The 15,099-nt window shown below is 42.0% G+C and overlaps 1 protein-coding gene across 5 annotated transcripts in view; it reads left to right on the top strand.

Annotated features, from left to right (window-relative positions):
* Nucleotides 1–14,511, top strand: part of CASZ1 (castor zinc finger 1) — a 336,500-nt gene extending 321,989 nt beyond the window's left edge. For 4 of the 5 annotated variants that reach the window (XM_082274519.1, XM_082274522.1, XM_082274521.1 and 1 more), the window contains 5 exons: nucleotides 3,993–4,141; nucleotides 4,732–4,945; nucleotides 5,280–5,573; nucleotides 11,867–13,914; nucleotides 14,080–14,511. In XM_082274519.1, the coding sequence (XP_082130645.1) occupies nucleotides 3,993–4,141; nucleotides 4,732–4,945; nucleotides 5,280–5,573; nucleotides 11,867–12,966 (1,757 nt within the window). In that variant the 3' untranslated portion in view covers nucleotides 12,967–13,914; nucleotides 14,080–14,511. The remainder of the gene's footprint in view (nucleotides 1–3,992; nucleotides 4,142–4,731; nucleotides 4,946–5,279; nucleotides 5,574–11,866; nucleotides 13,915–14,079) is intronic. The other variant, XM_082274520.1, reaches the window with a different exon arrangement.
* The last annotated feature ends 588 nt before the right edge of the window (nucleotides 14,512–15,099 follow it).

Genomic DNA, 15,099 nt, shown 5'->3' with positions numbered 1-15,099 from the left:
GAAGAGCTGAAGTTCCCGGGAGTCGCACATCAGAACAAGATCTGCTGTGTGTGAACAAGTGGCAGTCTCAGCCTGGACCCCCGATAGGCCACACCCCCAACACGTTTAATGCTGTCCACTACAGCTTACTCATCCCCATCCCTATGAGTAAGCTCTAGTGGGCGGAGTGAAACACATTGGGGGCGTGGTCTGGCGGAGGTCCAGGCTAAGACTGACACTTGTTTACGCACAGTGGGTCTTGTTTATATGTGTGACTCCAGGGACCTTCAGCTCTTATCTATAATTTTTTTTCAACGGACGACCAGCTTTTCAGTAAAAGTGATCTTGGCAGCTGTAGAACCACCCAGTCACTTTTACTGCACTGTAATCGCCCCATCTTGGTTTCTAGAGCCATAATTCAGGGTTAACTTTAGGCTGGGTTCACACTTAACACGGATGCGGCTCACAGCAGGGGGTCCGGTGCGTCCCTGTTCTCCGTTTCAGAGACTAATCAGACCCGAATTTTTGTGTCTGAATTCAGACCTGAAGCAGAGCCAAAGACGCACTAGACCCCTGTGCAATCCACTTCGCAGCCGCCATGGAGATGTGTGAACCGACTTCATTGAGAGCCAGGCACAGTCTCCTGTCATGTGAATTGGATGCGGAGAAAACCCACATCCAATACGCACTAGTGTGAACCCAACCTCAAATTGATAAGCTGTAAAGGCTTATAAAGCGATCCACAAATGGATCATTTTTTGGTAATGTAGTTTTTGCCATTTTATAGGCATGTACTTACTCAACCGCATCTTTTATATTTAACCCAAAATTGGCTATTTTATTGCATTTGTGTGCACTAGAAATTGTTTTATGGTATTTTTTCCCCCCCAAAAATAAAGATTTGATAAATAAATGCACAAAATAGCATTAAAAAAACTGCACCTGCCACCATTTTATTCTGGAGGGCCTCTGCTTTAAAAAAATATTTCATTGGGGGTTATATTTAAATTTCTAGCAAAAAAAAAAAATATAGATTTTAATGTGTGTAAAAAAAAAACAAAAAAAAAATGTAAAATTGCCCCAGGCAAGTGGTTAATCATGACTATTAATGCAATACTTCTTAAATAGACAATGTACACACTTAAACAAGGTAAACAAGTAAAGGACCATAGATTAACATTTTTTAGTCATTGTCCCTTCATCAGATTTCTTGTATAACCAAAACCTTTGCATACAAACAAAACAGAAGACCTCACCCTGTTAACTCATAAAGAATTCATGTCCCGGGTTAATAGTGGCTTGCAGTAACCAGGGTGATCAACGTCAACATACACAAGCCAGTCCCGTGTCCTCTTACAGATGTCAGAAGAAAAAAGAAAAAAAAGCTCATTCTCTTATTTGCTCACCTTTGCGAGTTACAGGTGCCGTGCCAGGCCAGCATACAAAGCCAGGTAACGCTGCCATGGTGACTGCAAGTCCTCACCTGCCGTACCCTCCATCTGTTTATTCTGGTTGCCGGAGAAGCAACGGTCACAAATTAGAGGAAAGATCTACAAAAGCTTGTATACTAGAATCTGTAAAATGCTGGGAGAACAGTACATACTGGAGAAGCAATTTTAAATGAAACATAACAACAGTGTCAGCGTCTGCGATACTGTCAGACGCTTAACCTGCCGGCAGTGTTCTATATCCAAGCATGGCCCCATGCTTTTTTTTTTGGTATTTGTTTACACAAGTACAAGCAAGAACAGCCATTCACCTCTATGGGTGGCACTGCATGTGGCTCCCCAACCTCGCCTTCAAATGAATAAGGCCAAAGTGAATAAGTCAGTTACTGTCCACGAGAGAATCTAGTTTGCTTCCTTGAAGGCTGAGATTCAATATAGCTATGGGCAGGCTGATTGTACCCAAGTCGATCCATCGATTGACTTGGGTACAACCAGCATGTCGGATTTTTAGCATGCAAATTTCGCCAGCAGCTATAGCTGCTAGCAATAATTATTGTGTTCTCGCTATAGTTGCTAGCAATAATTATTGTGTTCTCGCTATAGTTGCTAGCAATAATTATTGTGTTCTTGCTATAGTTGCTAGCAACAATTATGTGTTCTCCCTGCCGGGACGGCTTTTACTGCCCCCCCCCCCAACTAATAAAACACAAGAGCTTAGTAGAAGGGATTCCCCCATCAATACTGTCTGCTTTGATGGGGAAATCAAGCGATTTTCTTCCCTGCAACCAATTTGCATAATTTATGGCCTGCCTTAGCATGGCTACATGTGGCCTTTTGATACAAATGCAAACAGCATTTCACCTCTATGGGCAGCTGTAGGTGTCACCTGCGGCCCCCCAACTGTAGGAATTTTTACACTGGAGCCCGAACCTCTGAATGTTCTTGTGAATGAGGCCTTATTTTTTTTATATCCTAGTATGGCCACCTGGGACTCTTTTGGTACTTGTTGTGCAGCTTTTGAACCCAAGCAGTCTGTAGTTAGAGTGGGAGTATTGATTTGCAATAGCAGGACCCGGTCTAGCACTGTTTTCTGCAATCTTTTTTAGTCTTCATCCAATCCTGTAGCATATCCTCAGTCTATGACCATCCTCTCCTCTAGTATGTCTGCAGTCTCTGACAGTCTTCTCTAGCATTACATATGTGGAACATAATGCAAAACCCGTTGGTGCCCTGCATTTGAGGCTCCTAATACCTTGTATGTTGCCAACACTTCCCCCTTGACGTTTTTTTCCCCCTCCTCATCTGTACACTGATTGTCCATACACACATGCTGGGTCCCGCACCTGTTTCAATACTGATGGCATCAGGGGGCCTCATCACAAGTCTCTTCCGGGTTCTTACACCTGGCCCCCCTAAAGACATGCCTCATTGCACACGCAATGTGCTCAAGATTGGCCGACACATGCCCAGTGTGCTACACATTGCCCCGAAATGTTACGTGAGCATCCAAGAAGGCTTTGGGAACAGGGGGCATCATTCTTGGGTAGGCAAGAAACTAAAGAATGCAGGCCAAAACCTGCCAATAAGGTATTACATGGATAAAAAAAATGTTTCTTTGTACAACAGGAGGTGGGGAGGAAGAAAATGGTGTAAAGTACCTAAAAAGCCCCAAAAATTTACTAAAGTGTGGTTACCCTGAGAGGTCTCTCCAGCGACTCTGAAGGAAGCCTTGAACGGATAGGCACTTTCTGTTATAGTTAAAGGGAAACAGAGGCAAATGGGGGTACCATCTGTTTATGGCACATGAGGTGACATAATACAATTCATTTGTTGCACATTTTTGTTTTTTCTTTTTTGTGTTTCTCTTAACACATGGTTAAAGCCTTTGCTAGGCAAGACAGGTGTACAGGTCTATTGTTTTCTATATTCGCTCAATGGGCTCTATTCTTTATGGCGGCACTTATTTTGACAGTAGACTTTGACGTATCTCTTTGCTGGATGTTCTACTTGCCCATGTTTGGAGTTTGTTTGTACTGACTAATGTGTGGTCTGGAATAAAAGTCCTTAAAAATAAAGTTCCTAAAAAGGGTGAAGGACCATCGTAAAAACACATGTCCAAAACTTAGAAGAAGAAAGGGAAATCGAATGTAAACTTTTGAAAAGCTGACCTCATCTCATAACCTCAGAAATGTGCTTCTGGAAGAATGGTCAAACATTCCCAAGAGACACACTCCTAAACCTTGTGGACAGCCTTCCCCGAAGAGTTGAAGCTGTTATAGCTGCAAAGGGTGGAGCAACTCAATAGTGAATCCTACGGACTAAGACTGGGATGCCATTAAAGTTCATGTGTGTGTAAAGGCAGGCGTCCCAATACTTTTGGTAATATAGTGTATGTACTTTAAATAATTTGAATCTTTTTGCAAAAGCAATAGTTATATAAATAGAGACAGAGGAAGAAAAACTTGGGCTGAGGAAGTTACAATCAAACATTTCATATGACTTTGTAACTGATTGAGTGATGTGCACTACATTATTTATAACTTCTCTTTGTGTTTTGTCTTCCAGGGTGCAAATACAATCAGGTGAACAGTCATTTTCACTGCATTCGGGATGGCTGTCAGTTTTCTTTCCTACTAAAACACCAGATGACATCTCATGCCCGCAAACACATGAGAAGGATGCTGGGAAAGAACTTTGATCGTGTATCTGGACAGGTAAATTAAAGATACATATTGCCTAGACAGGATTGAAAATCCTCAATCTGTACTTCCTGTATTAAAGGGTACCTTCTACTTACCTACAAACATGTCTATACTTACCAGGATCCTTTTCTTCTCGGGTCCCTTTTTGGCTCTCCTGGCCCCTCCTTCCTGTTGGGTGCCCCCCAGCTAGCGGCTTGCTATGGGGGCACCTGAGCCGAAGCTCCCTGTGTCCATTCAGACACGGAGCCAAGGCCCGGCCCTGCCCCCTTTCTCTCCTGATTTGCTCACTGATTTTGATTGACAGCAGCAGGAGCCAATTGCACCACGCTGCTGTCACAACCAATGAGGAGGGAAGTCCCAGGCAGCCGAGACACTCCTGCAACATCGCTGGATCGAGATGGGGCTCACATAGGTATTAGGCTGCTGCACACAGAATGCTTTTTATCTTAATGCATAGAATGCAATAATATAAAAAATTAAAGTGATTGTAAAGGCAGAAGGTTTTTTTTTTTTTTTAAGTGTAAAGGTGGAATTGCTCTTTAAACTGAGAAACACACATAATGGCAACCTCTTATTGGCTTGTTGTTTTTTTTTTTCTCTAGTTCCTTCCACAAACACCCATGAGTGGCAGCACAGCCCCAAGTCCAGAAAATTCCTTGTTGTTTCAAACCACAGCTCAGAGTATGATGGACACAGAGACTGATGAATGCATGGATTACACTGGTTTGGGCAGTCCTGGTGGTATGTCGTCGGAGTCCTCCAACCTTGATTGCAGCTGCTCCAGTACTCCTGTGGGCAATGAAAGTACCGATCCTGGTAAGTGTTGAGTTGGATGATATTATACATTGTGAGTCTGACCCTTGGTCTCATTATATTTAGGTTAGATAACTCACACATCGTTGTTACTAATAGCAAGAATATGTGATATAACTGTCGCCATAACAAGGAAGTTCTGATCAGTTTGTACTAACCAGCATTTAACTCCATCCACTTAGCCCACTGCTGTGAGTCAAGGCACTCCTTTTCTGTTTAGTGTTTCATTTCATCTCATCATTATCTCTTTTCAGCTTCTCATTTGGTTCATTTTGTTCTGTTTCTTTTTTTCCCCCCCTCCTTGTTCTGTTTCCTGCTTTCTCTCTACATTCTCCAGGCTGCCTGGTCCCTTCTGCTTCTGACGACGCTCTCACCCACAATGCACCTCCACCACCTTCAACAGCGGCTATGCCTCATGCTCCTACCTTTCCTCCTGCCTTGGTCAGGCCTCCCCTCTCTTCCCTTCCGTACCTGCTGTCTCCATCCTGTGTCTCATACTCCCTGATCACTGCCAGCCTGGGGGTCAGCAGGGGCATTGTGGTGCCAACAAACAGCGCTCCAACTTTCACACCCGTAATAACCACTCAAGCTCCAGTCAAAAGTGATGTTCCACTAGTACAGGATGCAGCAGGTACCTTTCAGCTTCTTCTATGCCATCCTCCCATCCTAGATTATGTGTATGCTGAATCACAGAACAAAACAGATTCATTTCCTGCCAATATCTTAAAATGAACAGTTCAGTTTAAATAGTATTTTTTAAAATGTGCATTTGCTGGCTGTTAAGTAAAATTGTAATTTATCTTTAAATTTGTATTTGTACTTCTTGTGTACTGTTCACTTGGAGATGAACCAAACGACATACTCTTTACCTGAAAGATATGCCATTGGGCCATCAGCTGTGGTAGAGTGGAAGCTTTGGTTAAAAGCCAACAACCTTGTGGAATTTTGCCAATCTTCCTCATTTCCTCCCAAGTTCAGGAGAGCTCATCACCATCAGTGCCACAGATATTTCTTGTTCCAGAGGGGAAATCATGGAACAGTTTAAATAACATGTAGAACTGTTTAATTTTCACCATTGAAGATGTTTTGATGTTCACCATTGAAGGAAAAATACTATGTTGATGCTGGTATGGATATGTTCAGAATGGGGATGAGCTTGTTTGTGTCTGTTCAAAACCAAGAAGTCATCTTTCATTCCTGGGCCAATGAATTGCAGGTAGGGCATTCCCCCACCCGGCTGCTGCTGATGTACACAAAGGGGCATTGATGACATCATTGACCTCACATGGCCATATTAGACCTCACGTGGCCATATTAGGTCAATCTCAATGGCCGAATATGGCACATTGACTCACGAATGACAGCCGACTTCGGACCCAACTCAAGCTCTTCTCCATTTCTGAACAACAAAGATGTTTAGCAAAGCCTGTCCTATTTCTGTTGGTGGTAGGTTGAGTGTAAAATCTTTCGATGCTAACGCCTGCCTAGTGGTCTTTGTAATACTGTAATACAAAACAAAGAAAGGGCGCACCAGCCTAGCGCATTATCCTCAGCAGGTTTATTAGAAATGAAAAGATCAAAATCATCTACTCACAAACAAACGTAAAAGTCAAGGCTCTGAGGAAGAGGCATGGCCTCGAAAACGCGTCAGCCCTTTGCTTTCATGAAGTTAGTGGACTTCTGCTAGGATGCTACTCTATGGAACTGATGAGCTTGACTTTTACGTTTGTTTGTGAGTAGCTGATTTTGATCTTTTCATTTCGAATAAACCTGCTGAGGATAATGCGCTAGGCTGGTGCGCCCTTTCTTTGTTTTGTATTACAGTGTTTTGGTCGACTACACCGGTCGTAGGGGGCAGCAAAGCCCAGCCATAGTGGATGCCAAGTTTGAATACAAGTTCCAGGATTGAGGCAGCCTGAGGACCAGATTCTGAGCGCAGGAGTAGGGTGCTGAATAGCACTAATCTTTTTCTGGTCTTTGTAATACACTGGCTAATTTTGTTAACTGCTCATTGATGATAAATGAAAAAATTTCCATCTTCAAGAAAAAAAAAGCCACATCTCCAAAATTTGTCTTCTGAATGCTGCAATAGATTTATTACAAAATGATGGGCGCATTTTAAAGCTGGCAATACCCTGTGGGCTGAATGAAAAAAATCCAACAGATTCCTGCATCCATGCTACACAGCATGGATGGAAGAGTATTCTTCAGTGGCTATTGTATTTTGGTAGCCAGCCCCGCTAGCTGTCCAAATGGAATGTAAGCTCTGTTCGGCCAACGATTTTCCGACTTTAATTTTTCAGTTGGCGAATGTCGGGTGGAGGGCAGCTGACACAGCCACCCACTGAGCAAATTTTGGCCAGTTTATCATGAACTGGCTACAATTCGAAGAGTGTATAGCAGCTAAAGTTTGGTCTTTTTAAGCCCAACTACAAGGCCACCCCCTTCCTTCCACAATTTTTTTTTCATAAATTGCTAATACGTACCCTTTGTCTTAGGATATACGGTTATCCAAGGCTCTGCTGGAGAGATTTACCCTTACTCCCTGTCCTGCTAATGTTTTAACAGAAGTGAGGGAAACTCTGCAACACCAAACCTAAAAATGCTTTTCTTTAGTAGAGACCCCTGTCAGAAGTTAATTTCGGTCTGTGATCCTGTTGGAGATTTACCCTCACTAAATGATAGGTAAAACCATTGCAGCAGGGTAAGGAAGTAAGTGGAATTCTCTCTAGCGGAGCCCTGGACACCAGTAAAATCCCGACAGCGGTTCGAATCTTTCCTCTATCCAGAACTAGACAAATGTTGGCTTTAAAGGTGAATTCCAAGCAAACACACATTTGAAATACAAGTTTACGGCTTTACCAGCCAAACATTACCACAGTCTGGTGGCATTTAAACATCTGCTGTAGCCAGGAAGATCACTTTACGTAGTGCCTGGTTCAGCTTCACTGGTTCCTGGATCACCTTCATTTGACGGAGATAATGATGATGAGTCTTGTCCAATAAGAAAGGAAAATAGGAAGAGGTGACATAGGCAGCTGAATTTCTGAACCAGAAAATAAGTGCGTCACCTGCCTTGCTGTGCAGCTTGGCAGACGTGTGTAAAGAACAACATTGGCTGTGCAGAATTACAATTCGTTTTGGTGCAAAAAAAGTAAATATAGACTAATTGTATTTCAACGGTGTATTTAGCAGTTTGCCTTAAATTCCATTTTGATAAAGAAGTCTGCTAAGCACTTTTTAAACCTAAGAGGACTATATAGAACTGCCCCAGTGTAGTTTTTGAAAACAACTTTTTTCCCCATTAAATATAATTCTTAGGGTTACCAGGGAAATATAATAGTCATAAACATCTGGAAGGATTTAAGAAACTGGGGCACGCTGTGGCCACTTCTAAGCTTAAGGGTAAAGTTGGGCATAGGAACAACATACCTCCCTCTGACTTCCAGCGATCCTAATTAGGATGATCATAGATGACAAATTATTCTGGGAATCTTGTAAAAGTGATTGATTTGGGCCTCTTTTACACAGATGCCTTCTGGTCCATTGAGCAGGGTATCTGTGAACAAATCCGATACAACAGGGGAGCAGAACAGGACAAATGTCTCTTTTCTGACATCCCCGTCTGTTCAGTGCTTAGCTCCATTCAAAATAACAGACATTTTCATACCCATGTTGGATCAAAAAGTGTTAAATTTACAGCAGACTACCTTCAATGCATCATGTTTAGGTGGGAAAAATGGACACAGACCTTTTCCAATTTTTGGAGGTAAGGTGATGTAAATGGTCACATGTCCATTTACACAAGTGCCCATAAACTTACATGGAGCTCCAATCAGGTCCACCTGAAAGCGGATCTGATTGGATAGCTTGTATGAAAGAGGTCTTACGTGTTAGCAGCCTTACCAGCTTTAATAACAGACTATTTATTGTACATTGTATTTCAGGGAACCTGCTTGTACAGCTTTAGGCTCGGTTCACACTGCTGTGACATGGGATCAGACCTGTGAGACCTAAAGTCGAATGTCATGTCAAATACAATGTTTCCCTATGAGAGACGTTTTATCGGACGCTACACAAGTCGCTCCGACTTTAAAAAAGATCGCTGCATTACTTTGGTCTGACTAAATAGAATCCAAGTCGGAAGGAGGCCACGAGGCAAAGTCATATGACTTTGCCGTTTCAGCATTGTGAACTGAGCCTAACTCCAATAATGCCCATCAAGCTCTGATCATCCACGACCACATCAGAGTGTAGAGACTGTATTCACTACTCAAAATACAAGTTAACCCTCTGTATAGTAAGATTTCTAAATATTCACATATACATAGCATTGACTAAGAGAAGTCATTCTTCTTCTGCCTGAACCCACCCCTAAGCTTTCAGGTAGTTTTGCAGTGATTGATGGACAATAGGATCATACAGATTTCATCCTACATGTGCCCATCTAAATTTGCTAAAGACTGCCTCATTCTGTCTTATTATTCATGATCAGACTACAAAACTGGTAAGATTTATGCTCTCTATTTGCCTGGGACTGTGGTGTCCAGGACTGAAAACAACGGGTAGTCAAAATGTTATAACGGTCACCAGAACTAGAAGTAAAAAGAAATCTTCCAACTGCCCCATTGACAGTTGTACTAAGCTGCCCATGAACACTCAGCCTGCTGGGATGAACGAGAGAAACCACTCAATTCCTCCATCCACTTGGATGGATGAAGCTACCATTGCCGGCCATTGTTTTGTAGCTGTTGGAATACCAGAACAATATTAGTGACTGCAGCAGACAGAGCCTTTAAATATTCCTCACTCAATCCAAAAAATAAACTATGGCTTGAGTTAGAGAAGAAGCAGCAGCATCCTAATAAGGTAGCTGAATAAATAGATAAAGTCTACTTGGGCAGAAATACAGAAGATGTAAGTTAAAGTAGGACTATAGGCGAAAAAACTTTTTCATTTTGAACAGAGTAAGGGAGGGTTAAAACCCCTGTCAAATGTTTTTTTGCCATCTGGGTTTCATTTTGGAGATTTCCCTTCACTTCCTGTCCGATAGCTAAACAGGAAGTAAGAGAAAATCCCTGTAATTAAAAGGAGTTATAAAGACAGAAGGTTTTTTTATCTTAAAAAAGTTGTAAACCCCCCCCAAAAAAAACCCTGTAAGACAAAGACATAATAAGCTAGTACGCATCACATACTAGCTCATTATGAAATACTTACCTTAGAACAAAGCCCCTGCAGTGCCGCCCGGTCAGCAGGGACACAGCTGACATGTTCGGCCGACCTGCTTCCTGGTTCGCGTCCTCGGGCCATCTGATTGGCCGCAGGCGCGATGACATCACTCCCGCGCATGCCACCGTTCACGGCACAGGTAGCCGTTTCTTCAGAGCGCATGCGCCGATTACGTCATCGGCTGCGATAAAAGTAAATACCTCCTAAACGGTGCAAATTTAGGAAATATTTACAGTACCATAAGGCTTACCTATAAGTACAAGTTATAAGAGAGGGTTTACAACCACTTTAATGCGTTAAGATAAAAAAAAAAAATGTGCAACAGCCCCCCGAATACTTACCTGAGCTCATCTATATCCAGCGATGTTGCAGGAGTTTTAGCTGCCTGGGACTCTCCTCCTCATTATTATTATATAGGATTTATATAGCGCCAACAGTTTGTGCAGTGCTTTGCAATGTGAGGGAAGACAATACAGTTACAATACAATTCAATACAGGAGGAATTAGAGGGCCCTGCTCGTTAGAGCTTACAGTCCTCATTGGATGAGACAGCAGCGCAGTGTGATTGGCTCCCGCTGCTGTCAAAGTCAGTCAGCCAATAAAGAGAGAGAGGGGGTGGAGCCGGGTCATGGCTCCGTGTCTGAATGGGCACATGGAGCTGTGACTCGGCTCGGGTGCCTCCATAGCAAGCTTCTTGCTGTGGGGGCACTCAACATGAGGGAGGGGCCAGGAGCACCGAAGAGGGACCTGAGCCACCCTGTGCAAAACCAACTGCACAGAGGAGGCAAGTATAACTTTTTTTTAAATTTTTAAACCAAGACTTTACAATCACTTTAAGGGAATTCCTTGGGGACCCCCTAGGCCAGTGATGGTGAACCTTTGCACCCCAGATGCTTTGGAACTACATTTTCCATGATGCTCAACAACACTGCAGAGTGCATGAGCATCATGGGAAATGTAGTTCCAAAACATCTGGGGTGCCAAGGTTCGCCAGCACTGCCCTAGGCCAGCAGAACTAATGTCCCCTCTATTACTTTTCTGGGGACAACCTAAAATTTGGCTCGCTTACTTTCACTTTTAATGATAATAGTAATCAGGACAAATAGAGAGGGTGAATCTCCTTAACGGGGGGGCACAGGCAGCAATAAAAACTGACAGGGGTTCTAATCCATCTAAACGCCATTGAAAACTGAAAGAAAAGTTTTGCCTTTAGTTATACTTTAACTTTTAACATGCTTTTTGGATATGTCATCCTCGGACAGTAGGTATACACATCTGGTAAGACACTGTATACAGATTGATAGAGAATCATATTACTATATATAGAAGTGATGTAAAAAAAAACAGAAAAAAAAAAAAAAGGTTGGAGGAGATAGAAGCGGTTAAAAAAACATAATCAGCACAACTTTTAATGAATAAAATAGTGTGATAATCTACATGCACACAAAAGATAATGACAATAATTTTCTAGGATAATATTATGAAATATGTAATAATTCCATTACCTGGCATAGTACCTTCCATACACCTTTTTATTTTTTTTCTTTTTTTATTTAATTTAAATCAGATTCTTCTATACAGATTATTATACTTATATACCTTCCATACACCTTTTTTTTATTTATTTATTTTTTATTTAATTTAAATCAGATTGTTATATACAGATTCTTATAGCAAAATCTCTACTTATTGCAGGAAACACCATCACCATGCCAACAGCTTCTGGAGCCAAGAAACGATTCTGGATCATTGAGGATATGTCGCCTTTTGGTAAACGACGCAAAACCGCTTCTTCCCGCAAAATGCTGGACGAAGGGATGATGTTGGAAGGATTCAGGCGTTACGATCTGTATGAAGACTGCAAAGATTCAGCATGCCAGTTCTCCTTGAAGGTGACCCATTATCACTGTACCAGAGAGAACTGTGGCTACAAATTCTGTGGACGAACACACATGTACAAGCATGCCCAGCACCACGATAGAGTGGACAACCTGGTTTTGGATGACTTTAAGCGGTTTAAATCCTCTCTTAGCTGCAACTTCCCTGACTGCCAGTTCTCAGGGAACAGCACTCACTTTCACTGTTTGCGCTGTGGCTTCCGATGCACTGACAGCACTAAAGTAACTGCGCACCGCAAGCACCATGGAAAGCAGGACGTCATCAGTGCTGCCGGATTCTGCCAATTCAGCTCCAGCGCAGATTGCGAAGTGCCCGACTGCAAGTACAAGCTGAAGTGCTCACACTTTCATTGCACTTATCCCAGCTGTAAGCACACTGTGGTGGGAATGTCTCAAATGGACTCACATAAGCGCAAACACGAGAAACAAGAACGAGGGGAGCTACCCTCTGTTTCTCCTGGTCCAGAAGGATCGATTAATAATAGTGCTCCCGAGTTTGACCTCCAAAATCAAACCGTGAACTTGGACAGCTCTCTCAACTTGAGCACAGACACTCACAGCTCCCTCCTATTCCTACAAAATGCTGCTGGGGTAGGCCTGAATGACTCACTAGATCTGAGCAAGAAGCCACAGGATGGGGCTGAGAGCGGCTCCAGGGAAAACACTGAGATGACCAATTGCAGGGATGCAGATGATGATCTGTCCCAGGAAGATGATGATGATGATGAAGATGAGGATGACGATGACGATGATGAGGACGAGGAGGAGGATCTTAACACAGATTCTGAGGATTCCTTGCCTGATGGTGAATGTTTACCAAGGAATGGAAGTGCAGGGGATTCTACAAACCACTGTGATACCTCCCAAACTCCATTAAACCTTCAGACATCCCCTTGAAGCTACTTTAAACTTTGAATGTTTTATAAGTCACTCCCGATGAGGGCTTTGCTCTCACGACCCAAACACCCCAAAAATAAAATACAAAGAACAAGTGAAGGAATAGTAAATTAAAGGAAAAAAACAAAAAACAAAAAAAAAGCAGCTAATGACTTCTGCAACGGGGGGACTTGACCAAGTGATCAGTAGACAAGACTCAAGGGGGCATTTCTGTTTGCTGGCCTCCTCCATTACAATCTATTCATTCTGGTGCTTGAGAGCAAATGGGACAAATCATATTTCTGTATGACTCAACTTAATATAAAAATCCAACTGCTGGCCCTTTTAAAGAGGGGGTGACAAGATGGGGTATTCGTTACTCCTGCTCTAGCATGCCAGAAAAAAGGAAATAACGCTTCTATGTGTTTTGTGGCAAGGGAGGAGGTCAGCTGGGCTTGGGTTATGGGTAATTTATTGATTAGCATTATCAGGCGCCCTGTGACGAGGCTCTCTCTCCTGTTCTTCCAGTTTCTCTCTGGGTTGTTCCCGAGAAGCTATTGTTTTATTTTATAAATATTTATATAGAAAGCTTTTTTTTTTTCCTCTGCACCAATTGCTCTGGTTTATTTATTTATTTTTTGGCATTGTTCTGGCGTATTGAACATAAGACTTGTATAAGCAGCCAGGCGAACCTCATTACGGTTGGGGGGGGATCCCGTCAGACCCCTTCTGTGACCGTGCTGTTACTGCTTGATAAAATATTGGAAAAATTTTAGTTGGGGGTAGATATGTGTCATAAGAGGTGGGATTCCTGTAGCACCTTCCGAAGAAAGTTCCATAAAGCAAGACAACTATTGCTGCTCAGGAGTTAGTAGGAGCCACGGTTCTCTTCCACTTTGAACTGTTCTGTGTAGCCCAGCTATAGTGACCGGTTAGTGGAACATCAAATGACTACATACTGCAATACAAGTTATAGACGAAACCGATGGGGCTAGCAGTCGATTCTATAGACGAAACCGATGGGGCTAGCAGTCGATTCTATAGACGAAACCGATGGGGCTAGCAGTCGATTCTATAGACAAAACCGATGGGGCTAGCAGTCGATTCTATAGACGAAACCAATGGGGCTAGCAGTCGATTCTATAGACGAAACCGATGGGGCTAGCAGTCGATTCTGCAGACCAATAACTATAGCACAGGATGCCCTCTTTCTCAGGTAGAAAACTATTCAGTAAAAAAAATAATAAAAATTATAAATATATGGTTGGAGTCTTCTTATTTTCTCTTTTCGGCTTATCATAAATAAGCTAGAGCTTCCCTTCCCCTTATTTTTTAAAAGATCACTAGATAGGCTTTTTTTGGCCCTTTCTTCCCAAATCCAACAAGGTTTTCTGCCAAAGGAAAGCAGCATTTTGAGTGTTAAATCAACGTGCAAGTTCTCTGACCAGGATTATTTAAGATTTAGTAAGTGGATTTTGGGTAGAGCTACTACCAAGTATTCAAAGCACTAGAGAATGGCTTCCATCTTCTTTAACTATCAGACGCAAATTTAAAACAGGTCCCACCCACCTCAACGATTCCTAGATAAGTACGATTTAAAAAAAAAAAAAAGCAAACAGCAAATAAATGAGGAGGGAAAGCCTCAAGTGTTCGTAATGAATGATGTCAGAGCAACTTATTAATTCTGATTTAAAGAAAAAGTTGTACAGTATTTTTTTCTGTAAAGGTTATTATATATAGAACAAAAAAGCAAAAGTGAAAAAAAAAAATATAGAAAAAAAAGTAAGCTTGCAAAGGTGGCTGTATGTCTGAGCATCAGCAGGCAAATGTCAGCCCCTAGTCCCCGCTCCAACTCTTTTTTTTTTTTTTTTTTTGGTTTTTAGCTTTTGATTTATTGGAAGTCCTGATGTCTGACTTCACTTTAGCACTGAAATGCGTGATTCCGACTTTTAACTTGAATTTTATAGAGAATAAAAATAACGTAATGTTCAGATAACATGGAGGATTGTAATCTTCAGATTGTTAATATAAGTTTGTAGTTATATATTTAATTTGTGGGTTTCCTCCTCGATCAGTTACGTGTGCTTTTTTTTTTTGCAGGGTTTTCATTTTTTTTTTTATTATTATTATTAACGTATAAAATATATTTTATCT

This window comes from Pelophylax lessonae (assembly GCF_965119305.1).
Source record: "Pelophylax lessonae genome assembly, chromosome: 12".
NCBI lineage: Eukaryota > Metazoa > Chordata > Amphibia > Anura > Ranidae > Pelophylax > Pelophylax lessonae.
This window is presented reverse-complemented; position numbering and strand designations above follow the sequence as displayed.